The 27587-nt window shown below is 44.5% G+C and overlaps 1 protein-coding gene across 7 annotated transcripts in view; it reads right to left on the reverse strand.

The window, feature by feature from the left end:
• The window catches only part of LOC124037551 (transcription factor SOX-6-like), a 213832-nt gene that overhangs the window by 18612 nt on the left and 167633 nt on the right, over positions 1 to 27587 (reverse strand). For 3 of the 7 annotated variants that reach the window (XM_046352364.1, XM_046352359.1, XM_046352360.1), the window contains exons 10-14: positions 26849 to 27022; positions 24466 to 24679; positions 21859 to 22043; positions 12925 to 13030; positions 2530 to 2703 (exon numbers count right to left, since the gene is read on the reverse strand). In XM_046352364.1, the coding sequence (XP_046208320.1) occupies positions 2530 to 2703; positions 12925 to 13030; positions 21859 to 22043; positions 24466 to 24679; positions 26849 to 27022 (853 nt within the window). The remainder of the gene's footprint in view (positions 1 to 2529; positions 2704 to 12924; positions 13031 to 21858; positions 22044 to 24465; positions 24680 to 26848; positions 27023 to 27587) is intronic. The other 4 variants (XM_046352362.1, XM_046352361.1, XM_046352363.1 and 1 more) reach the window with 4 other exon arrangements.

Below are 27587 nucleotides of genomic sequence, written 5' to 3' on the forward strand. Positions count from 1 at the left end.
CCATCGATAAGAGACATTACTGTGCAGCCATATTCATCAACCTGACCAGGGCTTTCGACTCTGTCAATCACCACATTCTTATTGGCAGACTCGACAGCCTTGTTTTCTCAAATGATTACCTCGCCTGGTTTACCAACTACTTCTCTGATAGAGTTCAGTGTGTCAAATCGGAGGGCCTGTTGTCCGGACCTTTGGCAGTGTCTATGGGGGTGCCACAGGGTTCAAGCCTCGGGCCGACTCTCTTCTCTGTATACATCAATGATGTTGCTCTTGCTGCTGGTGATCCTTCCTGTTTGGCCCTGTCCGGGGGTGTCCTCGGATGGGGCCACAGTGTCTCCTGACCCCTCCTCTCTCAGCCTCCAGTATTTATGCTGCAGTAGTTTATGTGTCGGGGGGCTAGGGTCAGTTTGTTATATCTGGAGTACTTCTCCTGTCCTATTCGGTGTCCTGTGTGAATCTAAGTGTGCGTTCTCTAATTCTCTCCTTCTCTCTTTCTTTCTCTCTCTCAGAGGACCTGGGCCCTAGGACCATGCCCCAGGATTACCTGACATGATGACTCCTTGCTGTCCCCAGTCCACCTGACTGTGCTGCTGCTCCAGTTTCAACTGTTCTGCCTTATTATTATTTGACCATGCTGGTCATTTATGAACATTTGAACATCTTGGCCATGTTCTGTTATAATCTCCACCCGGCACAGCCAGAAGAGGACTGGCCACCCCACATAGCCTGGTTCCTCTCTCGGTTTCTTCCTAGGTTTTGGCCTTTCTAGGGAGTTTTTCCTAGCCACCATGCTTCTACACCTGCATTGCTTGCTGTTTGGGGTTTTAGGCTCGGTTTCTGTACAGCACTTTGAGATATCAGCTGATGTACGAAGGGCTATATTAATAAATTTGATTTGATTTGATACACCTCTACGCAGACGACACCATTCTGTATACTTCTGGACACTGTGTTAACTAACCTCCAGACGAGCTTCAAAGCCATACAACTCTCTTTCCGTGGCCTCCAACTGCTCTTAAATGCAAGTAAAACTAAATGCATGCTAGTCAATCGATCACTGCCTGCACCTGCTCGCCCGTCCAGCATCACTACTCTGGACGGCTCTGACTTAGAATACGTAGACAACTACAAATACCTAGTTGTCTGGTTAGACTGTAAACTCTCCTTCCAGACTCACATTAAGCATCTCCAATCTAGAATCGGCTTCCTATATCGCAACAAAGCATCCTTCACTCATGCTGCCAAACATACCCTCGTAAAACTGACCATCCTACCGGTCCTTGACTTCGGTGATGTCATCTATAAAATAGCCTCCAACACTCTACTCAACAAATTGGATGAAGTCTATCACAGTGCCATCCGTTTTGTCACCAAAGCCCCAGACACTACCCAGCATTGCGACTTGTACGCTCTCGTTGGTTGGCCCTCGCTTCATACTCGTCTCCTAACCCACTGGCTACAGGTTATCTACCAGTCTCTGCTATGTAAAGCCCCACCTTATCTCAGCTCACTGGTCACCATAGCAGCACCCACTCGTAGCACGCGCTCCAGCAGGTAACTCTGTAAACTGCCCATCCATCTACCTACCTCATCCCCATAATGTATTTATTTATTTATCTTGCTTCTTTGTACACCAGTATCTCTACTTGCACATTCATCTTCTGCACATCTACCATTTCAGTGTTTAATTGCTATATTGTAATTGTAATTACTTCGCCACCATGGCCTATTTATTGTCTTAACTCCCTTATCTTACCTCATTTGCACTCACTGTATATAGCCTTTTTGTTTTCTTTTGTTCTACTGTATTATTGACTGTATGTTTGTTTATTCCATGTGTAACTCTGTGTTGATGTATGTGTCAAATTGCTATGCTTTATCTTGGCCAGGTCGCAGTTGCAAATGAAAACTTGTTCTCAACTAGCCTACCTGGTTAAATAAAGGTGAAATAAAAAATAATAAATAGAAACAAGGCCACAGTGTATGGGGTCCATCTTTAAAAATATATAGTTGTAAATTGTTAGGTGTTTCTATACACTTTATTAAAGGGATACTTCATTATTTTGGCAATGTGGCCCTTTATGTAGTTCTCCAGAGTCAGATGAACTTGTTGGTACCATTTTTATGTCTCTGAGTGCAGTTTGAAAGAAGTTGCTAACTCGCACTACCACAATTGCTAACTAGCATGCTAGCAGATACCCATAGACTTCCAGTCATTTTGCTAACGCTAGTTAGCATTGGCTCATGAAAGTACCTTTATATTCCTTCATACTGGAAACAGAGACATACAATTGATATCCACCAGTTCATCTGACTCTGGGGAAGTAGATAAATGGCCTCATTGCTAAAATGCCGAAGTATCCCTTAAAGACCGCTAGGAAATTAGAGGGTGGGACCGGCAAGTGGGAGAAAGCGTGAGAGGGATGGACGCATGGATTGAAACCTGGTCTCCAGTGGGGAGTTTTATTTGTAACATGCCAGGGAGTTTTACCACTACACCACGGCTCTGAACAAAAGAGGTCATCTTACCCAGGATCTTGCTGATGTTGGAGTTATGCATGTCGGGGAAGGTCTGCAGGATCTTCCTCCTCTCGTCCTTGGCCCACACCATGAAGGCATTCATGGGCCTCTTGATGTGGGGCTCGGCACTGTTCCTGCCCCTGGCCTCCCTGAAGACCCGTGCTTCCGTAGTGCTGGCACCACCTGTGGGATGGGAGGGACATTGCGTTACTTACTCAATCATTCACTCGTTTGTGCAAAAAAAGCCACAAAATGTCACAAGTACATGTTCTGCACTGTATGTCCAAGAGCTGGGACGACGCTCCGATTATCAGCCAGATAAGATCTCCATTTATTCTCCCGTGTTTACTGCTCTGATTTCAAGCTATAGCGTGATGAATGCTTCCCAATCCACCGTAGCCTGTAAACACTGGAGGTTTATGGAAAACAGGTGGGCTTCTGGGCCAGAAAAGAGAAAAGTCCCCAATCTGTTTTAACTGCCTTCCTTCTGCTTGCATACTTCGGCAGGGTGGAATTGTCTGAGACACAAACAGTACTAGTGGGTTGGAAAGAGGGGGAGAATATAGAATACCGTTTCTAGTTCCCCATAGACATAAGTCCTTCATTTGAAAAACAACAAAACGGAAACCCTGTCACTTTATTTGTATTTAGCTGAGGGATTGTGATGGGGTTATTTAACAAAGCTCATTAGGCCTTAAATTATCAGAAACAGCTGTAAATATCATAGAGTGGGCCTTTAAATGGGCAATCTGCAGTTTCTGCATCACTTTTTGGAGTGATATGCACCCAATGTTTCTTGACTAATACAATTTATAAATGCCTCATGAGGTTAGTTCAACTGTCATACCCCATCAGAACCCAGAATATAGGCTTATTTAACTCTAAAGTTTGTAAAGAAAGTAAATGTAAACAAACACTGTATAGACTCAAAACATGGTTACAACTATACTTTTGATATCATGGATGGTCAGTCCTTGCATCTATAGCTCTCTCTTTGAATGGTGACATTTCTCCAGCCCTATCCCTCAGCTTTTTACTGAAACCGTGGTGGGGATTATGTTTTGTTATAGTTTCAACTGCTGATTGCTGCTTTAAGTGCAAGACATCTGTTTGGAGAACATTTTGCTTGGACTGTCAAGTGTCCACTTCTGAGGCGTTCCGAGAGGACCACAATACATATGTGTCTGGTGAATACCTGTGTTCAGAGCAAACTCTCTGTCTCGGTCTATTCTATAGGGAACACAGTTGAAAGAGGCCCAAAAAATGTGGCGCCACCTCATGCATGTTAACATTAGAAGACTACTCCCTAAGTTTGTTTTACTCACTGCTTTAGCACACTGTCAACCCCTATGTCTTAGCCGTGTCTGAATCCTGGCATAGGAAAACCACCAAAAACCCTGAAATCTCCATACCTAACTATAACATTTTTCGCCAAGATAGAACTGCCAAAGGGGGTGGTGTTGCATCTACTGCAAAGATAGCCTGCAGAGTTCTGTCATACTAGCCAGGTCTTTATCCAAACAATTCGAGCTTCTACTTCTAAAAACGCACCTTTCCAGAAACAAGTCTCTCACTGTTGCTGCTTGCTATGGACCACCCTCTGCCCCCAGCTGTGCCCTCGACACCATATGTGAATTGACTGCCCCCCATCTATCTTCTGAGCTCGTGCTACTAGGTGACCTAAACTGGGACATGCTTAACACCCCGGCCGTCCTGCAATCTAAGCTTGATTCCCTCAATCTCACATAAATTATCAATGAACCTACAAGGTACAACCCCAAATCTGTAAACACGGGCACCCTCATAGATATCACCCTAACTAACTCGCCCTCCAAATACACCTCTGCTGTTTTCAATCAAGATCTCAGCGATCACTGCCTCATTGCCTGCATCCGTAATGGGTCTGCGACCAAACGACCACCCCTCATCACTGTCAAATGCTCCCTAAAACACTTCTGCGAGCAGTCCTTTCTCATCGATCTGGCCGGGGTATCCTGGAATGACATTGACCTCATCCCGTCAGTATAGGATTCTTGGTTATTCTTTAAAAGTGCCTTCCTCACCATCTTAAATAAGCATGCCCTATTCACAAAATGTAGAAGTATGAATAGATATAGTCCTCGGTTCACTCCAGACCTGTCTGCCCTTGACCAGCACAAAACATCCTGTGGCGTTCTGCGTTAGCATCGAATAGCCCCCGTGATAGGCAACTTTTCAGGGAAGTTAGGAACAAATATACACAGGCAGTTAGGAAGGCTAGCTTTTCAAACAGAAACTTGCATCCTGTAGTACAAACTCAAAAAGGATATGGGACACTGTAACGTCCATGGAGAATAAGAGCACCTCCTCCGAGCTGCCCACTGCTCTGAGGCTAGGAAACACTGTTACCACTGATAAATCCACTATAATTGAGAATTTCAATAAGCATTTCTCTATGGCTGGCCATGCTTTCCACCTGGCTACAGCTACCCCGGTCAACTGCCCGGCACCCAGCACAGTAACCCGCCAAAGACCCCCACCATTTCTTCTTCACCCAAATCCAGATAGCTGATGTTCTGTTCAACCTGTCTTTCGTATCGTCTGAGATTCCCAAAGATTGGAAAGCTGCCGCGGTCATCCCCCTCTTCAAAGGGGGTGACACTCTAGACCCAAACTGCTACAGACCTATATCTATCCTACCCTGCCTTTCTAAAGTCTTCAAAAGCCAGGTTAACAAACAAATTACCAACCATTTCGAATCTCACCGTACCTTCTCCGCTATGAAATCTGGTTTCAGAGCTGGTCATGGGTGCACCTCAGCCACGCTCAAGGTCCTAAACGACATCATAACCGCCATCGATAAGAGACATAACTGTGCAGCCGTATTCATCGACCTGGCCAAGGCTTTCAACTCTGTCAATCACCACATTCTTATTGGCAGACTCGACAGCCTTGGTTTCTCAAATGATTGCCTCGCCTAGTTTACCAACTACTTCTCTGATAGTGTTCAGTGTGTCAAATCGGAGGGCCTGTTGTCCAAACTTCTGGCAGTGTCTATGGGCGTGCCACAGGGTTCAATTCTCGGGCCGACTCTCTTCTCTGTATACATCAATGATGTCTCTCTTGCTGCTGGTGATTCTCTGATCCATCTATACGCAGATGACACCATTCTGTATACTTTTGGCCCCTCTTTGGACACTGTGTTAACTAACCTCCAGATGAGCTTCAATGCCATTCAACTCTCCTTCGGTGGCCTCCAACTGCTCTTAAATGCAAGTAAAACTAAATGCATGCTAGTCAATCGATCACTGCCCGCACCTGCTCGCCTGTCCAGCATCACTACTCTGGACGGCTCTGACTTATAATACGTAGACAACTACAAATACCTAGGTGTCTGGTTAGACTTTAAACTCTCCTTCCAGACTCACATTAAGTATCACCAATCCAAAATTAAATCTAGAATCGGCTTCCTATATCACAACAAAGCATCCTTCACTCGTGCTGCCAAACATACCCTCGTAAAACTGACCATCCTACCGATCCTTGACTTCAGCGATGTCATCTATAAAATAGCCTCCAACACTCTACTCAACAAATTGGATGCAGTCTATCACAGTGCCATCCCTTTTGTCACCAAAGCCCCATACACTACCCACCACTGCGACCTGTACTCTCTCGTTGGTTGGCCCTTGCCTATACTCGTCGCCTAACCCACTGGCTACAGGTTATCTACAAGTCCCTTCTAGGTAAAGCCCCACTTTATCTCAGCTCACTGGTCACCATAGCAGCACCCACTCGTAGCATGCGCTCCAGCAGGTTTATCTCATTGGTCACCCCCAAAGCAAATTCCTCCTTTGGTTGTATTTCCTTCCAGTTCTCTGGTGCCAATGACTGGAACGAACAGCACAAATCTCTGAAGCTGGAGACTCATATCTCCCTCACTAGCTTTAAGCACCAGCTGTCAGAGCAGCTCACAGATCACTGCACCTGTAGATAGCCCATCTGTAAACAACCCATCGATCTACCTCATCCCTATACTGTATTAATTTATTTTTCTTGCTCCAGTATTTCTACTTGCACATTCATCTTCTGCACATCTACCATTCCAGTGTTTAATTGCTATATTGTAATTACTTCGCCACCATGGCCTATTTATTGTCTTAACTCCCTTATCTTACCTCATTTGCACTCACTGTATATAGACTTTTTGTTTTCTTTTGTTCTACTGTATTATTGACTGTATGTTTGTTTCTTCCATGTGTAACTCTGTGTTGTTGTATGTGTCGAATTGCTATGCTTTATCTTGGCCAGGTCGCAATTGCAAATGAGAACTTGTTCTCAACTAGCCTACCTGGTTAGATAAAGTTAAAGTTTAAAATTAAGCAAGGGCCCCAAGGGTCACTGGCATCCATTTAGCCTGAGCAGGATGTGCCCACTTTTAGCTCAAACCTAACTTCTTCTACTGTCCATAGTCGTGGTTATAAAGTTTTGGAGTGGGTGGGGTCTTTGCCTGCGCTGCAGACGGCTGTATCGGTCCGCTAATACAGGACTATTAAAAGGCCCAGTCCACTACTTTTGTGAAGAAAAAATATATATAAAAGAAAAAAAGAAAAACACACACATACATACATACATATACACCCAGTACCGTGCAGAAGTTTTAGGCAGGTGTGGAAAAATGCTGTAAAGTAAGAATGCTTTCAAAAATAGACATTAGTAGTTCATATTTATCAACTAACTAAATGCAAAGTGAGTGAAGAAAATATAAATCAAATCAATATTTGGTGTGACCACCCTTTGCCTTCAAAACAGCATCAATTCTTCGAGTCAGGGATTTTGTAGGCATATAGTCAGGTGTTTGATTAAACAATTATACCAAACAGGTGCTAATGATCATCAATGCAATATGTAGGTTGAAACAAAATCATTAACTGAAACAGAAACAGCTGTGTAGGAGGAATAAAACTGGGTGAGGAACAGCCAAACTCAGCTAACAAGGTGAGGTTGCTGAAGACAGTTAACTGTCAAAAGTCATACACCATGGCAGGACTGAGCACAGCAACAAGACACAATGTAGTTATACTGCATCAGCAAGGTCTCTCCCAGGCAGAAATGTCAAGACAGACAGGGGTTTCCAGATTTTCTGTCCAAACTCTTTTGAAGAAGCACAAAGAAACGGGTAACGCTGAGGACCGTAGACACAGTGGTCGGCCAAGGGAACTTACTTCAGCAGATGAAAGACACATCATGCTACAGACCTTTATCTATCCTATCCTACACTTCCCTTTGAAATCGGAAGATGTCCAGCATTGTCATCAGCTCAGAATTGGCAGAAAATAGTGGGACACTGGTACACCCATCTACTGTCCGGAGAAGTCTGGTCAGAAGACTTGTGACCAAAAAGCCATACCTCCGACGTGGAAACGAGGACAAGCGACTCAACTATGCATGAAAACACAGGAACTGGGGCCGGATTCACAAAACCTTAAGAAGACATTTCTTCCTAACTGCCATTTTTTCCTTAACTATAGACTTAAGAAGAAAGTTAAGCAAAGTTACCATTCCTCAATAAAGTTTTTGGAAATGTTCTTAAGGTTTCTCCTAAGCTTCTTCCTAAGAAAATGTTAAGAAGAAATGGGAATATTGAAAATAATGCTTAAGGATTTCTTCTTGGTAATGTACTTTAGGACAGCTGAACCCTTTTCTTGAGATGAATGGATACTTTTGTAACCATGCGCGTTTTCTTGCTCCACAGACACATTTGGCTACCGGATATTAAATACAGCAAGAATACAAATGAAACACGCATAATCTAGAAAGCTAGTAATTAAGAATATATTTCAATATTCTAGAAGTGTTAAATAGCTAGCGCTATCTCGTTAATTTACAGAGAAGAACTTGGCTAACTTAGCTAACGTTAACGTCGTTAGCTATTTTGGCTATAATGTCTTTACACATTAGCTAGCTAATGTAGCTAACTAAGTTGCCGGTCGCGCAGTCACTCTACCACCACCTCTATGGTGGACGACACCTTCTCCTGCAGCTGGTCTACATGAATGGTCTCTCAGCTCCCTTCTTCTTAGCAGCCGACTTGATGTCGGACCACTTATTTTTTAGGGCGTCACTGTCCCTTGCCATTCCCCTGACGGCAGAGACAGACTCGGCCACTCTCGCCCATCTTTTATTTTTGGTCTCTGCAGTGACCCCGCAGTTATTAACTTGTTATGGCTGCATTTCCAATACCGGGATCGATATGACAACTACCAGTGAAAATAGAGGGCGCCAAATTCAAACCACAGAAATCTCATAATTACAATTCCTAAAACATACATGTGTCTTATATAATTTTAAAGCTATTCTCGTTGTTAATCCCACCCAAGTGTCCGATTTCAAATAGGCTTTTCAGCGAAAGCACTACAAACGATTATGTTAGGTCTCCACCAAACCACAATAAACACAGCCATACACATGGAATTATAGATATACCTCTCCTTAATGCAAATGCTGTGTCAGATTCTTTTTTTACATTACAGAAAAAGCAACCCATGCAATAATCTGAGATGGAGCTCAGAACAATAGCCAAATTAAACAATTTCAAAGTCACAAAGCGCGTCCACTATAACGTGACGAAATGTCCGAAAGTTCCGTAACAGTCAGTAGAAACATGTCAAACGATGTACTGAATCAATCTTTAGAATGTTGTTTACATACATCTTGAATAACGTTCCAACCGGAGAATTAGAATGACTTCAGATGAGCGATGGAACGCAGGTCCTTTCCATGTGAACGCGCCTTGTGAAAGCATGGTCCACTCGTGGCAGTGGCAATATGAGTTCTGTTATACTCACAGACATAATTCAAACAGTTTTAGAAAATTCAGAGTGTTTTCTATCTAATACTACTAATAATATGCCAATATTAGCAACTACGACTGAGGAGCAGGCTGTTTACTATGGGCACCTCTCATCCAAGCTACTCAATACTGTCCCTGCAGCCATAAAGGTTTCCCCAACAGCAACCTTTTCCTGGCTGCTATTTCCTCCACCATCACCTGAATGTCTTTTCTTGGTTATCCATTTTTGATTTTGATATATTTACATTTAACATTTAAGTCATTTAGCAGACGCTCTTATCCAGAGCGACTTACAAATTGGTGCATTCACCTTATGACATCCAGTGGAACAACCACTTTACAATAGTGCATCTAAATATTTTAAGGGGGGGGGGGGGTGAGAAGGATTACTTTATCCTATCCTAGGTATTCCTTAAAGAGGTGGGGTTTCAGGTGTCTCCGGAAGGTGGTGATTGACTCCGCTGTCCTGGCGTCGTGAGGGAGTTTGTTCCACCATTGGGGAGCCAGAGCAGCGAACAGTTTTGACTGAGCTGAGCGGGAACTGTACTTCCTCAGTGGTAGGGAGGCGAGCAGGCCAGAGGTGGATGAACGCAGTGCCCTTATTTGGGTGTAGGGCCTGATCAGAGCCTGGAGGTACTGAGGTGCCGTTCCCCTCACAGCTCCGTAGGCAAGCACCATATATCTAGTCTGATGGTTAAAATGTATGAAAAATAACCAAATAACCAAATCCGATCATCCCTGTCACATAGGCTTATTGGTTTCAAGCACGTCACTAACGTCAATACAGAAATACATTTATTTACAAAGTTCTTAAGAAAGATATTTATGAAGTTCCTAAGAACATTTAGAAGACTTGCATTTATGAACTATGTTATGAACTTCCTATTTTTTTCGTAAGTAAAGTTTTGTGAATCCGGACCCTGGGGTGCAGAAAAATGGCATTTGGTGCTCTGGACTCATAAGTCAAAATTTGAAATATTTGGCTGTAACAGAAGGCAGTTTGTTCGCCGAAGGACTGGAGAGCGGTACACAAATGAGTGTCTGCAGGCAACAGTGAAGCATGGTGGAGGTTCCTTGCAAGTTTTGCTGCATTTCTGCAAATGGAGTTGGGGATTTGGTCAGAATGAATGGTCTCCTCAATGATGAGAAGTACAGGCAGATACTTATCCATCATGCAATACCATCAGGGAGGCATCTGATTCGCCCCAAATGTATTCTGCAGCATGACAACAACCCCAAACATACAGTGAACGTCATTAAGAACTATTTTCAGCGTAAAGAAGAACAAGGAGTCCTGGAAGTGATGCTATGGCCCCCACAGAACCCTGATCTCAACATCATCGAGTCTGTCTGGGACTACATGAAGAGAGAAGAACCCAAGGCTGCCTAAATCCACAGAGGAACTGTGGTTAGTTCTCCAAGATGTTTGGGCCAACCTACCTGCTGAGGTCCTTCAAAAACTGTGTGCAGGTGTACCTAGATGAATTGATGCTGTTTTGAAGGTAAAGAGGGGTGACACCAAATATTGATTTGATGTAGATTTTTCTTCCGTTCACTCACTTTGCATTTTGTTAGTTGATAAATATAAACTAATCACATGACTATTTTTGAAAGCATTCTTACTTAACAGCATTTTTTCAGACATGCATAACATTTTTGCACAGTACTGTATATATACAGTAGGGGAGAACAAGTATTTGATACACTGCCGATTTTGCAGGTTTTCCTACTTACAAAGCATGTAGAGGTCTGTAATTTTTATCATAGGTACACTACAACTGTGAAAATCCAGAAAATCACATTGTATGATTTTTAAGTAATGAATTAGAATTTTATTGCATGATATATGTATTTGATACATCAGAAAAGCAGAACTTAATGTTTGGTACAGAAACCTTTGTTTGCAATTACAGAGATCATACATTTCCTGTAGTCCCTGACCAGTTTTGCACACACTGCAGCAGGGATTTTGGCCCACTCCTCCATACAGACCTTCTCCAGATCCTTCACGTTTTGGGGCTGTCGCTGGGCAATACGGACTTTCAGCTCCCTCCAAAGATTATCTACTGGGGTCAGGTCTGGAGACTGGCTAGGCCACTCCAGGACATTGAGATGCTTCTTACGGAGCCACTCCTTAGTTGCCCTGGCTGTGTGTTTTGGGTCGTTGTCAACTGGAAGACCCAGCCAAGAACCATCTTCAATGCTCTTACTGAGGGAAGGAGGTTGTTGGCCAAGATCTCACGATACATGGCCCCATCCATCCTCCCCTCAATACAGTGCAGTCGTTCTGTCCCCTTTGCAGAAAAGCATCCCCAAAGAATGATGTTTCCACCTCCATGCTTCACGGTTGGGATGGTGTTCTTGGGGTTGTACTCATCCTTCTTCTTTCTCCAAACGCGGTGAGTGGAGCTTAGACCAAAAAGCTCTATTTTTGTCTCATCAGACCACATGACCTTCTCCCATTCCTCCTCTGGTTCATCCAGATGGTCATTGGCAAACTTCAGATGGGCCTGAACATGCGCTGGCTTGAGCAGGGGGACCTTGTGTGCGCTGCAGGATTTTAATCCATGATGGCGTAGTGTGTTACTAATGGTTTTCTTTGAGACTGTGGTCCCAGCTCTCTTCAGGTCATTGACCAGGTCCTGCCGTGTAGTTCTGGGCTGATCCCTCACCTTCCTCATGATCATTGATGCCCCACGAGGTGAGATCTTGCATGGAGCCCCAGACCGAGGGTGATCGAACGTCATCTTGAACTTCTTCCATTTTCTAATAATTGCGCCAACAGTTGTTGCCTTCTCACCAAGCTGCTTGTCATTGTCCTGTAGCCCATCCCAGCCTTGTGCAGGTCTACAATTCTATCCCTGATGTCCTTACACAGCTCTCTAGTCTTGGCCATTGTGGAGAGGTTGGAGTCTGTTTAATTGAGTGTGTGGACAGGTGTCTTTTATACAGGTAACGAGTTCAAACAGGTGCAGTTAATACAGGTAATGAGTGGAGAACAGGAAGGCTTCTTATAGAAAAACTAACAGAGCCGGCATTCTTACTGGTTGTTGGTAGGTGATCAAATACTTATATCATGCAATAAAATGCAAATGAATTACTTAAAATCATACAATGTGATTTTCTGGATTTTTGTTTTAGATTCCGTCTCTCACAGTTGAAGTGTACCTATGATAAAAAAATTACAGACCTCTACATGCTTTGTAAGTAGGAAAACCTGCAAAATCGGCAGTGTATCAAATACTTGTTCTCCCCACTGTATATTTTCTATTATTATGATTGTTCAGGGGCTGCTGCTACAACCTCTGCACCCCTACTTCCCGTGGCTATGCTAATGTATTATAAATATACATTTGACCTCTCTCTTCTCTTTTCCTCTGTTCTACTATTATGCACCAAGCTACATTGTAAGCATACACACAAACATCAACAGAATGCACTTACATAAAAGTATTTAGAACTGAAAGAGATAGTTGCGGAAGAAGAAGAACAGAAATGTAGAAAGAAAGAAAGAAAGAAAGAGAGAAAGAGAGAAAGAAAGAAAAAGAGAGAAAGAGACAGACGAAACCCACCATGAAGATCCTCAGGTCTGGTGAGGTCAATGACCCTGTGGCCCATCTTTCCATCCTCTCCCAGGTTGCCCAGGTGCTGACTCAAACTCTCAAAGTGCATCCGCTCCTAAAATATAAAGAGGTCAAAGGTCAATCAAGGTTGAGTACAGTTCGAGTCTGCCTAATAGTAATAGATAATAATAGAGAGAGAGAGAGAGAGAGAGAGAGAGAGAGAGAGAGAGAGAGAGAGAGAGAGAGAGAGAGAGAGAGAGAGAGAGAGAGAGAGAGAGAGAGAGAGAGAGAGAGAGAGAGAGAGAAAAGAGAGAGAGCTGCCCCCCAAAGATAGAAGGACAGCCATTGCAGCTTAGGGGGGATAGAAGGGATAGGAAAGTAGAGGAGAACAGGAGAGTAAATGAAGAAAAATGAAGGGAGAGATAGATAGATAGATAGATAGATAGATAGATAGATAGATAGATAGATAGATAGATAGATAGATAGATAGATAGATAGATAGATAGATAGATAGATAGATAGATAGATAGATAGATAGATAGGAGGGAAAAAGAGAGAGAGCGGCCCCCCAAAAAGTATGTTTAGCCACTAAAAGAAACAATACGCCAGATCTACCCAGCACTACCATGTAAGCTGACTCAGTGCTCCCCACCCATCCTGCCTACTGTCTCTGATTATTCTGCGTTGCCTGCCCACCATCCCGCCCTCTCCCTCAAATGAGTCCAGCATGCAGTCTGTAGCCCTCCAGCTAAAATTACCCTGCCACGCTCCCGAACTGTGCTGGAAAACAAGGGCCTCCACAATCACCACACATCCACTCATTCCTCCACCTCTCCTCCTCCTCTCCCTGTTTTCTGGTGACAAAGGCATTTTGTTTGATGGAGGGAATGGTTGCTGGATGAAGTCATGCCGCGGTAGACGCTGGCAGCGCCGATGGAACTTGGGGCCTTTTGTTTTTTTATATATATATATATATATATATATATGTAGGGAGCCAGGGAGGGCCAATGTCAGCACGACGTTAAGGGCTGTAATCAGACCACCACAGAACATGTGCCTGGGCAGCGCTGCACATACCACAGAATCTGCTCACAGAGAACTAAGAGAGAGGACTAACACTGGACGACCTACTGAGAGCTAACACTGGACCAACAGAGGACTTACAGAGATGACTAACACTGGACCAACAGAGGACTTACAGAGATGACTAACACTGGACTAACAGAGGATTTACAGAGATGACTAACACTGGACCAACAGAGGATTTACAGAGATGACTAACACTGGACCAACAGATGACTTACAGAGATGACTAACACTGGACCAACAGAGGATTTACAGAGATGACTAACACTGGACCAACAGAGGATTTACAGAGATGACTAACACTGGACCAACAGAGGATTTACAGAGATGACTAACACTGGACCAACAGAGGATTTACAGAGATGACTAACACTGGACCAACAGAGGACTTACAGAGATGACTAACACTGGACCAACAGAGGATTTACAGAGATGACTAACACTGGACTAACAGAGGATTTACAGAGATGACTAACACTGGACCAACAGATGACTTACAGAGATGACTAACACTGGACCAACAGATGACTTACAGAGATGACTAACACTGGACCAACAGATGACTTACAGAGATGACTAACACTGGACCAACAGATGACTTACAGAGATGACTAACACTGGACCAACAGATGACTTACAGAGATGACTAACACTGGACCAACAGATGACTTACAGAGATGACTAACACTGGACCAACAGAGGATTTACAACGAGGACTAATTTAGGACTTAATCTGTAACAGGACTCAGTATGACAGCAGGCCTAGAGTCAGTCCAATGTGGTCGCTTGTAAATGACAACAATGACTAATCAACATTAGCTACATAGTTCAAAGCTATAAAATACCATCTTAAAATATACTATTATTACTTTACAGGAATGGGGCTTGTCCAACATTCGACTCAATCTATATTTCGGAACTTAAAGAGACACACAGAGCTCCTCTATTGCCTGGGCTCTCCTGAACTCGATGGCTGGGCACACATTTTAACGGGTTGCTATGGCAGCACTATAAACACTGCACTGGCCGAGCAGTTTTATCAGCGTCATGTTCAGCTCATTACTGCGTCGACGTGTACAGGCAAACCCTGCTCTAACTGACCCACAACATTTACTGCCTCCTCCAGGAGCTATGGAGTCCCTCACTCCTCCTCCTCATCCTCCTCTCCCCCTTCATGCTTTCACTGTGCCTGTCATCTCTCAATACAGAGGCCTTGTCCTGTTGTCCATGGAAAGTGAAGGAGCTCACACCCTGTTTCATCCAGTTGTAGCAGCAATAATACTATAATATAATAATAATATAATAATAATATAAATAATAATATATGCCATTTAGCAGACGCTTTTATCCAAAGCGACTTACAGTCATGTGTGCATACATTCTATGTATGGGTGGTCCCTGGGATCGAACCAACTACCTTGGCGTTACAAGCGCCATGCTCTACAAACTGAGCTACAGAAGGACCACATATAAATACATATTTATATCTATAAGGCCTTGATTTTGGACGCAAAAGTATTTGTATATGACTTTGCTCAAAAACTACAAGGTGCATACTGACAATGAGAATGCACACCAGAACAGCCAGTGAATACCACAACACATTTCCTGTTGGGACTGACAACAGAGACTGCTGTGTGGTGACTGGCCTGGCTTGACTCAAGTCACCCACATTTCTAATGTTCTCCTCAACGGTCCCTCCTTTCCCTGCAGTGTGGCACACAAAAGAGCTGGTGTAACGTAGTTGAGTAGTCCCGACAGCTGATGTCAACTACTGACAGAGTTAAGTAGGCTTAGTGACAGGACGTTCTATAAAGTACCAGTGCTGTGCTGAGTAGGACACACTGAATGCTCTACGCAAGGCCAGCTCACTCAAAACTGGAATAAACTTACTCCACACACATACACACAGGCACACACACAAGCACACACTAATATACATGTAGACACACACAAACACACACACGCACACAGAAACACACAGGCACACAGGACAAACACCCACGCACTCACACTCTGTGGCTATTTTAGTGTGCTTGCTTGGCAGCTGCGGGCCTTGTTGGAAGCAGCGTAAGCGTAACACGATACTCAACAATGCCACTTGCTGGCCAGAGCTAGTGTCTGGGCGCAAGGCGAGCTATAATGACATTAACATGGCCAAGGCCAGCCCAGTGCCAGGACACGGCAGCAGAAAGAGGACTCCTGGATCACCGCCAGTAGTACAACTTATAGCAAAGGGAATCTTGCTAAAATTGAAGGATGACTAAGGTTCAGGCCTGCGTACGCACACACACGCGCACACACACGCGCACACACACGCGCGCGCACACACACGCACGCACGCACGCACACACACACACACACACACACACACACACACACACACACACACACACACACACACACACACACACACACACACACACACACACACCACACCCACACACAGACCATCAGCATAGCTCCATATGAAGTTACACCCTCTTCACCCCGTGGTGTATCCTTAGAACACAGTCATGTGTGTTGATACCCCTTGTAGCAGAGATCAGATTAGGATCAGGTGTTTCAGTAGTTTCATACTGCCTAATCTAATGCATTTATAAAGAATGTCCCAAAAATAGATATGAATATTGCTGGGAAAAAAATTATTTTCATGAAAGCATGACGCTCAGACTCAAATATAATGAATACAAAGTACAAAGTGTAGCATCTCCGTTTGATTGGATTAGTGACATTAGTGATCTGCAGAATGGAGGTGGTGAGTCATGTCAGCTTTCTCTATGAATTGACGAGGACAGAGACAATCCTGTGAGTGGCAACAACAAAAAACTCCCTTCTACAGAAAAATAATAGATTTAAAGCTAAGAAAAGTGTATTTGAGGAACCGTTGTCAGGTAACGAACAAACAGTGGCCTGTGGTGTTTTAGAACCCGGAAACAATAACTTTGAGAGTTTCCAAATGAGCTTTTTATTAGGAGGAAAGGAGCCACAAAGTAAATTGCTTGCATTGCTCGGTTTGTCCTTATAAAGTGGGAAAATATAGTGTTGGTACATGTGAGAACCTATTGTTCACAATATACCAGGCTTCGTTTGATGATTTAAAATCATTGACACATTTAGACGTTTTGATTAGGATCACGTCAACCCATCTGCAAAGAACACATTCAAGACACTGATAAATAGCATCATATTTTTCTCCACTTTATGCTAAACAACTCCCAATCAGAAACATAAAGTAATGTTAAATGTGTACAGGAAACGTGGCCTATAGTTGGAGCTGTGGCCTCTAGTTGGAGCTGTGGCCTCTAGTTGGAGCTGTGGCCTCTAATTGAAGCTGTGGCCTCTAATTGAAGCTGTGGCCTCTAATTGAAGCTGTGGCCTCTAGTTGGAGCTGTGGTCTCTAGTTGGAGCTGTGGACTCTAGTTGGAGCTGTGGACTCTAGTTTGAGCTGTGCCCTCTAGTTGGAGCTGTGGGCCTTAGTTTGAGCTGTGTCCTCTAATTGAAGCTGTGGCCTCTAGTTGGAGCTGTGGCCTCTAGTTGGAGCTGTGGCCTCTAGTTGGAGCTGTGGCCTCTAGTTGGAGCTGTGGACTCTAGTTGGAGCTGTGGCCTCTAGTTGGAGCTGTGGTTTCTAGTTGGAGCTGTGGTCTCTAGTTGGAGCTGTGGTCTCAAGTTGAAGCTGTGTCCTCTAGTTGGAGCTGTGGTCTCTAGTTGAAGCTGTGTCCTCTAGTTGGAGCTGTGGTTTCTAGTTGGAGCTGTGGCCTCTAGTTGGAGCTGTGGTTTCTAGTTGGAGCTGTGGTCTCTAGTTGGAGCTGTGGTCTCAAGTTGAAGCTGTGTCCTCTAGTTGGAGCTGTGGTCTCTAATTGAAGCTGTGGCCTCTAGTTGGAGCTGTGGCGTCTAGTTGGAGCTGTGGCCTCTAGTTGGAGCTGTGGCCTCTAATTGAAGCTGTGGCCTCTAGTTGGAGCTGTGGCCTCTAGTTGGAGCTGTGGCCTCTAGTTGGAGCTGTGGCCTCTAATTGAAGCTGTGGCCTCTAGTTGAAGCTGTGGACTCTAGTTGGAGCTGTGGCCTCTAGTTGAAGCTGTGTCCTCTAATTGAAGCTGTGGCAGACGGGATTCAAAGTATTTATCGCTAAAATATTAATGATTCCTCTGACTTTGTCCTTCCTCCCTTTCAAAATGTATTTTCCCTTGAGTCTATCCATGATTGACTGATCTGATTTATATTTTGAAGATCTTTTTTTTAACATGGGGGCCCCCGTGGGTATAGGAGCTCCTGCTACGAAGTGGCCCATCTCCTCTCTTCAACCCAGGGGGCATGGGGGTCTGAAGGCCCTCTGCCTAGACTGTGGTTCTAATTGGGTATAAACCCCCAAGTCTCTCACACACACACACACACACACACACACACACACACACACACACACACACACACACACACACACACACACACACACACACACACACACGCACGCGCGCGTGCACACACACACACACACACACACACACACACACACACACACACACACACACACCAAAACCATCACTGTCATAGACTCAGCTGCTGTCTGTTCAAAGCAGTCGACTTCTGGGTGGCCGTGGATATGAAAGAAGAGAGGATCTCGAGAGCACTGGCCAGGGTTCCAGAGAAAAAAGCAGACGCCACTATTTCCCTTCAACAGTACATGTATGAAATGAGAAAGTGACAGAATTGGCCTTGCCCCGTGTCAATAATTAGAGCGAGTGTACATTGTTCAGGCATCTGTCTGAATTTTCTTACCTTGTCTGTTGAGGTTAATGGTGCTCATTGAAAATATGTACCGTTTGTGTGTGAGCGCTCATTGGTGTTTATTTGTTTATTCGGATCCCCAGTAGCTTTTGCAGAAGCAGCAGCTACTCTTCCTGGGGTCCACAAAATGCATGACATGTATCAAAGCATGGATAGACAAGGACAGTCACACAAAACACTGATATGCTGATAGACAAGGACAGTCGCACAAAACACTGATATACGGATAGACAAGGGCAGTCGCACAAAACACTGATATACGGATAGACAAGGACAGTCACACAAAACACTGATATGCTGATAGACAAGGACAGTCGCACAAAACACTGATATACGGATAGACAAAGGCAGTCGCACAAAACACTGATATACGGATAGACAAGGACAGTCACACAAAACACTGATATACTGATAGACAAGGACAGTCACACAAAACACTGATTTGCTAATAGACAAGGACAGTCACACAAAACACTGATTTGCTGATAGACAAGGACAGTCACACAAAACACTGATTTGTTGATAGACAAGGACAGTCACACAAAACACTGATATGCTGATAGACAAGGACAGTCACACAAAACACTGATATACGGATAGACAAGGGCAGTCGCACAAAACACTGATATACGGATAGACAAGGACAGTCACACAAAACACTGATATACGGATAGACAAGGACAGTCACACAAAACACTGATATACTGATAGACAAGGACAGTCACACAAAACACTGATTTGCTAATAGACAAGGACAGTCACACAAAACACTGATTTGCTGATAGACAAGGACAGTCACACAAAACACTGATTTGTTGATAGACAAGGACAGTCACACAAAACACTGATTTGCTGATAGACAAGGACAGTCACACAAAACACTGATTTGTTGATAGACAAGGACAGTCACACAAAACACTGATATTCTGATAGACAAGGACAGTCACACAAAACACTGATATACTGATAGACAAGGACAGTCACACAAAACACTGATATGCTGATAGACAAGGACAGTCACACAAAACACTGATATGCTGATAGACAAGGACAGTCACACAAAACACTGATATACTGATAGACAAGGACAGTCACACAAAACACTGATATACTGATAGACAAGGACAGTCTCACAAAACAGTGGGGTATGTATGGGTGTCTGAAGAGACGCCTGGTGACATGTCCTGTGGGGTATGTATGGGTGTCTGAAGAGACCCCTGGTGACATGACTAGTGGGGTATGTATGGGTGTCTGAAGAGACCCCTGGTGACATGTCTTGTGGGGTATGTATGGGTGTCTGAAGAGACGCCTGGTGACATGTCTTGTGGGGTATGTATGGGTGTCTGAAGAGACCCCTGGTGACATGTCTTGTGGGGTAAGTATGGGTGTCTGAAGAGACCCCTGGTGACATGTCTTGTAGGGTATGTATGGGTGTCTGAGCTGAATGTTATTTGATTATTCAGACAATCTGGAATTTCCATCAAAGATATATTTCTCATAAAAACTAGAGAAGAAGTTCATCTCTCATCAACCCTCAACCAGGAAAGACATGGCATGCGTGTCTTTCCTACATGCAGGTAGCCTAGTGTTTAGAGCGTTGGGCCAGTAACTGAAAGGTTCCTAGATCGAATCCCTGAGCTGGCAAGGTAAAAATCAGTCTTTCTGCCCCTGAACAAGGCAGTTAACCCGCTGTTCCTCAGTCATCATTGTAAATAAGAATTTGTTCTGTATGTGTAGTTAAGGGCAAGGTGTGCTGCTGTGTTTTGAGCCAGATGCAGCATTGCTAGGTCTTTCCTGGCTGCACGTGACCATTTTACCAGACAGTAATCAAGAAGGGACATGATTAGAGCCTGAACAACTAGTACAGGTGATGATTGTGTCAAAAACGCAGAACATATTTTTAGAACAGACATACTGTATTTCTCCCCATCTTCACAACAACTTTCGCAATTGTCTATCTATTTATTTATTTAACTCGGCAAGTCGGTTAATTAAGAGCGCATTGTTATTTACAATGACGGCCTGATAATTGACGGTCCAATGTGTTACCTTGGAGTTTGGCTTCCTCAACTTTCTCAATGGTCTTTATGTTCAACTACAGTTGAAGTTAAGGTCATAGACTGTTTATTAAACTAAATACAATGATGTTAGTATTAGATGTATAAACACACATGTGCATGTGTATATGTGTGTGTATGCATCTATGTGTTTGAGTGTGAGTTTGTGCATGCGTTCATGTGTGTGGGTGCATCTATGTGTTTGAGTGTGAGTTTGTGCATGCGTTCATGTGTGTGGGTGCATCTATGTGTTTGAGTGTGAGTTTGTGCATGCGTTCATGTGTGTGGGTGCATCTATGTGTTTGAGTGTGAGTTTGTGCATGCGTTCATGTGTGTGTATGCATCTATGTGTTTGAGTGTGAGTTTGTGCATGCGTTCATGTGTGTGGGTGCATCTATGTGTTTGAGTGTGAGTTTGTGCATGCGTTCATGTGTGTGGGTGCATCTATGTGTTTGAGTGTGAGTTTGTGCATGCGTTCATGTGTGTGGGTGCATCTATGTGTTTGAGTGTGAGTTTGTGCATGCGTTCATGTGTGTGGGTGCATCTATGTGTTTGAGTGTGAGTTTGTGCATGCGTTCATGTGTGTGGGTGCATCTATGTGTTTGAGTGTGAGTTTGTGCATGCGTTCATGTGTGTGGGTGCATCTATGTGTTTGAGTGTGAGTTTGTGCATGCGTTCATGTGTGTGGGTGCATCTATGTGTTTGAGTGTGAGTTTGTGCATGCGTTCATGTGTGTGGGTGCATCTATGTGTTTGAGTGTGAGTTTGTGCATGCGTTCATGTGTGTGGGTGCATCTATGTGTTTGAGTGTGAGTTTGTGCATGCGTTCATGTGTGTGGGTGCATCTATGTGTTTGAGTGTGAGTTTGTGCATGCGTTCATGTGTGTGGGTGCATCTATGTGTTTGAGTGTGAGTTTGTGCATGCGTTCATGTGTGTGGGTGCATCTATGTGTTTGAGTGTGAGTTTGTGCATGCGTTCATGTGTGTGGGTGCATCTTCATGTGCGTGGTGACTATCACCTTGTTGCCATTGCTGAGGCTCATGCCGCTCAGGGCTGTGAGCTTGGCCTCCAGGCTCTGCTGCTGCTGATGATGAAGCTGTTCTCTCTGGATCTGCTCCCTCATCTTCCTCGCCTCCTGGATGGCCTTCATCACCGCGTCCTGGTCCCCAAACAACGCTGTGGAGTTCAGGCTGGATAGGATGTCTGTGGGTAGAAAGCATCGGCCGTCAGTGTCTGACTGTTGACGGGCACAGCAGTAGACCAATCAACATTGTTGCTGTACGTGACCTCACAGGAAAAGATCTTGGCACGACTGATTCCAAATGGACCACTACCTCCTCCTCTCCAGACATGTGTAGAGCTGAGAGGATTGGTTCCTCCTCTCTAGACATGTGTAGAGCTGAGAGGATTGGTTCCTCCTCTCTAGACATGTGTAGAGCTGAGATGATTAGTTCCTCCTCTCTAGACATGTGTAGAGCTGAGATGATTAGTTCCTCCTCTCTAGACATGTGTAGAGCTGAGAGGATTGGTTCCTCCTCTCTAGACATGTGTAGAGCTGAGAGGATTGGTTCCTCCTCTCTAGACATGTGTAGAGCTGAGAGGATTGGTTCCTCCTCTCTAGACATGTGTAGAGCTGAGAGGATTGGTTCCTCCTCTCTAGACATGTGTAGAGCTGAGATGATTAATTCCTCCTCTCTAGACATGTGTAGAGCTGAGATGATTAATTCCTCCTCTCTAGACATACGTAGAGCTGAGAGGATTGGTTCCTCCTCTCCAGACATACGTAGAGCTGAGAGGATTGGTTCCTCCTCTCTAGACATGTGTAGAGCTGAGAGGATTGGTTCCTCCTCTCTAGACATGTGTAGAGCTGAGATGATTAGTTCCTCCTCTCTAGACATGTGTAGAGCTGAGAGGATTGGTTCCTCCTCTCTAGACATGTGTAGAGCTGAGAGGATTGGTTCCTCCTCTCTAGACATGTGTAGAGCTGAGATTATTAATTCCTCCTCTCTAGACATGTGTAGAGCTGAGATGATTAATTCCTCCTCTCTAGACATACGTAGAGCTGAGAGGATTGGTTCCTCCTCTCCAGACATACGTAGAGCTGAGAGGATTGGTTCCTCCTCTCTAGACATGTGTAGAGCTGAGAGGATTGGTTCCTCCTCTCTAGACATACGTAGAGCTGAGAGGATTGGTTCCTCCTCTCCAGACATACGTAGAGCTGAGAGGATTGGTTCCTCCTCTCTAGACATACGTAGAGCTGAGATGATTAGTTCCTCCTCTCTAGACATGTGTAGAGCTGAGAGGATTGGTTCCTCCTCTCTAGACATGTGTAGAGCTGAGAGGATTGGTTCCTTCTCTCTAGACATGTGTAGAGCTGAGAGGATTGGTTCCTCCTCTCTAGACATGTGTAGAGCTGAGAGGATTGGTTCCTCCTCTCTAGACATACGTAAAGCTGAGAGGATTGGTTCCTCCTCTCCAGACATACGTAGAGCTGAGAGGATTGGTTCCTCCTCTCTAGACATACGTAGAGCTCAGAGGATTGGTTCCTCCTCTCTAGACATACGTAGAGCTCAGAGGATTGGTTCCTCCTCTCTAGACATACGTAGAGCTGAGAGGATTGGTTCCTCCTCTCTAGACATACGTAGAGCTCAGAGGATTGGTTCCTCCTCTCTCGACATACGTAGAGCTGAGAGGATTGGTTCCTCCTCTCTAGACATACGTAGAGCTCAGAGGATTGGTTCCTCCTCTCTAGACATACGTAGAGCTGAGAGGATTGGTTCCTCCTCTCTAGACATACGTAGAGCTCAGAGGATTGGTTCCTCCTCTCTAGACATACGTAGAGCTCAGAGGATTGGTTCCTCCTCTCTAGACATACGTAGAGCTGAGAGGATTGGTTCCTCCTCTCTAGACATACGTAGAGCTGAGAGGATTGGTTCCTCCTCTCTAGACATACGTAGAGCTGAGAGGATTGGACAGGTATAAGCTACATAGAAAAAAGGTGGAGTTGTTACCATATTGCTTTTAGATCTCCAGCTCATTGAGATCTACACACGTGCCTAGTGGGTAGGGGTGACGCCTTTATTTGTGGTTAGACAATGAAAGACTCATCTGTAAATTACATTTTTCCAACGGCAGTTTCTCTACAAGCACCCAATGTTCCCCTCCAGGAGAGCAAACTTTCTTCTACCTTCCTTGTCTAATTATCAGATGAAGAGGAAGTACTGTATGCTTGGGTGGCTGTTAAAAAAGGCATAATATAGCACACAGGAAGGAACACACGTGAAGTGGTACGTCCTCAAAACACTCTAGAAGAGCTAACAAAATTGTTTTGGTGTAAGGCAATGATTTAGATTGGGCTTAATCACAGATAGCAGAGGTAGAGAACTAAAGTTTATGGTCCAGGGCAGACAATGATGTGAGAGATCTCTTTAAACCAAATAATGTGTGCTGGGTTTCACTGGTTCCGCTGCCTGGGTTTTCATTGGTACTAAATACAGGGCTCTGGGCACTCGTAAAAATAAATAAAAAACTAGGTCTCCTTTGGGGTTGACTTGAACTGGAGGTGGATGCTAGGAATGTTTGTGTGCAATGTGATGGTGTTTGCGTGCATTTTGTTTATTTGTACCTGTGAGTGTGTGCGCAGGCATGTGTGTGTGTTCACTGCACCCACCCAGTGAGCCTCTGCCCATGTTGGAGAGAGGGCTGGGGATGCGCCCCTTCCCCATGGTGATGGGGCTGGTCTTGTTGCTGGGGAACAGGGTGTGTGAGGGCGAGGACGGGGAGCGGTCGCAAGTCTTGGATCGGGCTGAGAGGTTCAGGGGCTGCGTCAACCCTTCCTCCTGTGGAAGACGAGGAGAAAGAGCAGGCACAGGCGTAAGAAAAGGCTGAAAACACCATGGACCTGTTAAATGGGCAAACAATTATTCTGACATTGATTGTTATGATGGCATTATGACAGACTGCTTCATGTGAAGACCTGGTGAAAATGTAGTTGTCAGTTGAAGTGTGTATACACTGAGTGTACTAAACATTAGCAACACCTTTCCAATATTGAGTTGCACCCCCTTTTGCCCTCAGAACAGCCTCAATTCATTGGGTTATGGACTCCACAAGGTGTCGAATGTGTTCTGCAGGGATTCTGGCCCACGTTGACCCCAATGCTCCCCACAGCTGTGTTAAGTTGGCTGGAAATCATTTAGGTGGTGGACTATTCTTGATACACACAGGAAATTGTTGAGCATGAAAAACCCAGCAGCTTTGCAGTTCTTGACACAAACCAGTGTACTACCATACCCTGTTCAAAGGCACTTAAATCTTGTGTCTTGCCCATTCACCCTCTGTATGGCACATAAGCACAATCTCAATTGTCTCAAGGCAGCAGGTGTTCTTAATATGTTGTACACTCAGTGTAGCTGTCGTGGTGTAAACTCTGCTGAGGGGGATAATTTCTCTATCCAACTGACTGAAGAGTCTGTCGTCCTGATTCAACCTGACTCCTCTATTCAACTGTTATGTTATGGACCAACAGAGGACTCCCAGACAATTATGTTGAAGCATGTCTGTCTGGGAGTTCAGATTGACAGAATAAAAACATTTGAAGCAGACAGAAAAGTTGTGTTTGTTTATACTCAGTGTAGACCAGTGTGAATGATGTGTTTGAGAGTGAAATATTGCTTTAATACTTTGGTCGTGTTCCCCAGGGCACCGTCTTGAGACCGCACAGTATTCAGAAGCTGGGAAAAATAAGGCTTTGACCCTCAGATTGCTGCCTAAAAAATGTATTCACTCAATTATCCCGCTCTCAAGTTGTGGCCATTTATAAATACATTTGATCAACAAAAACTTTTGCCGTCTCGTCTCCTCCTCTCTTTCCTAATCAAAGGTTCATGACCACATCACCTCACATTGAGTTTGTGAGGAATCCCTGGAAGGGGATAGAAACTGGAAGAGAATTCGTCAACACCACCTGACTGAGTTGTGAAAGAGAACACTAACAAACATGGATTTAATTTGGAACCAGTCTTGGGGAGAGGAGAAAGAACATGATTTGGGAGGCTGGGAGGACAATGGGATGCCAGTATGGAGGGTAGAGAGAGTGGAAAGGGGTTGGGGAAGGTGGATGTTTCAGGGTGGAAGTTTCAAGTTTCAAGGGAAGAGTACTACTGTAGAGTTGTGGTGAGTTCTGACTCCAGTCTATTGTGACGCTGGTTGAGCAGTATTGTAGAGCTGTGGTGAGTTCTGACTCCAGTATATTGTGATGCTGGTTGCAGCTTTGGTTAGTTCTGACTCCAGTCTATTGTGATGCTGGTTGCAGCTGTGGTGAGTTCTGACTTCAGTCTATTGTGATGCTGGTTGAGCAGTATTGTGGAGCTGTGGTGAGTTCTGACTCCAGTCTATTGCGATGCTGGCTGGGTAGTATTGTGGAGCTGTGGTGAGTTCTGACTCCAGTCTATTGTGATGCTGGCTGAGTAGTATTGTGGAGCTGTGTTGAGTTCTAACTTCAGTCTATTGTGATGCTGGTTGAGCAGTATTGTGGAGCCGTGGTGAGTTCTGACTTCAGTCTATTGCGATGCTGGTTGAGCAGTATTGTGGAGCCGTGGTGAGTTCTGACTCCAGTCTATTGTGATGCTGGTTGCAGCGACCCCACATAGACACATGGCTCCCATTATTGCCTCGTCGAGTCAAGATGAGGCGTATGCTCTCGAGCTCACTCCAGTAAAGAGGTCTGGGCCCATGCCAAACAGCAGCCATCGCCAATGTGTGTGTGTGTGTGTGTGTGTGTGTGTGTGTGTGTGTGTGTGTGTGTGTGTGTGTGTGTGTGTGTGTGTGTGTGTGTGTGTGTGTGTGTGTGTGTGTGTGTGTGTGTGTGTGTGTGTGTGTGTGTGTGTGTACACACGTGTGTGTTCATTCCCTTTACTTGAATCATTGATTCAGTCAGAGAGTTATATACTGTGTAACCAAGGTCCAAAACAAAAACACACAAAGTCAATCATAAAGAGAAGGCTCACCTTAACATGAGTGACAGGACTCAACACTCTCTTCTCACTCTTTAAGCCGGGGGGCGATAGGGGGTCTGAGGAGTTGGGAGGCTGTGGCAGTGAGGCCATTTTGGCTCCAGGTGAGATCTGCATGCTGGCCAGCTGGGCGGCGTACAGCTGCTGCAATGAGAGGAAATAGGGAAACTGACAAGCTATTAACATCAGCAGCCAGCCGCTAGAGCTGGCTTAGTTCCCACCTCCCTCGCTGTGTGTCACACGCCCACACGCACTTCAGAGAAACAACACAGAGGCCCTGTCTATAGCTGGTTGTGACTTAAAGCTCAAATGAAAAAGACACCCACAACTATGAGCATTGTTGGAGGCATGTGTTTGTTTGTCAAGGTTCAGATCCAGAGAAAACACATTTAACTCAAACCGTCGCCAATCTATCTACAATTCCGATTCATTCAACAGATGGTGGTGTTCAGAGTGGCTTGCTCATCGATTGATATCAATGCTTGGATCCAGTTTGAGGTTTTGAGTTTTTCTTCAAAACTTCAAGTCAGAGAAATGCTTCAAGTTAAATGTCAGAGTAAAGTTTCAGAGAAATATATTGTTTAACTCTTTCAAAGAATTAATGGAGAATAAACCTCAATTTCAGAGAAATCCTACAAAGCTTCAGCCAGTCCAAGACACTTAGTAAAATAACCCAATCTAGAAAAGTGAAACACAGTCTCTGTCTGAGGTCCAGCAGTCTGAATCAAAGCTC

The sequence above is a fragment of the Oncorhynchus gorbuscha genome, linkage group LG06, assembly GCF_021184085.1.
Source record: "Oncorhynchus gorbuscha isolate QuinsamMale2020 ecotype Even-year linkage group LG06, OgorEven_v1.0, whole genome shotgun sequence".
In the NCBI taxonomy this organism is placed as follows: domain Eukaryota; kingdom Metazoa; phylum Chordata; class Actinopteri; order Salmoniformes; family Salmonidae; genus Oncorhynchus; species Oncorhynchus gorbuscha.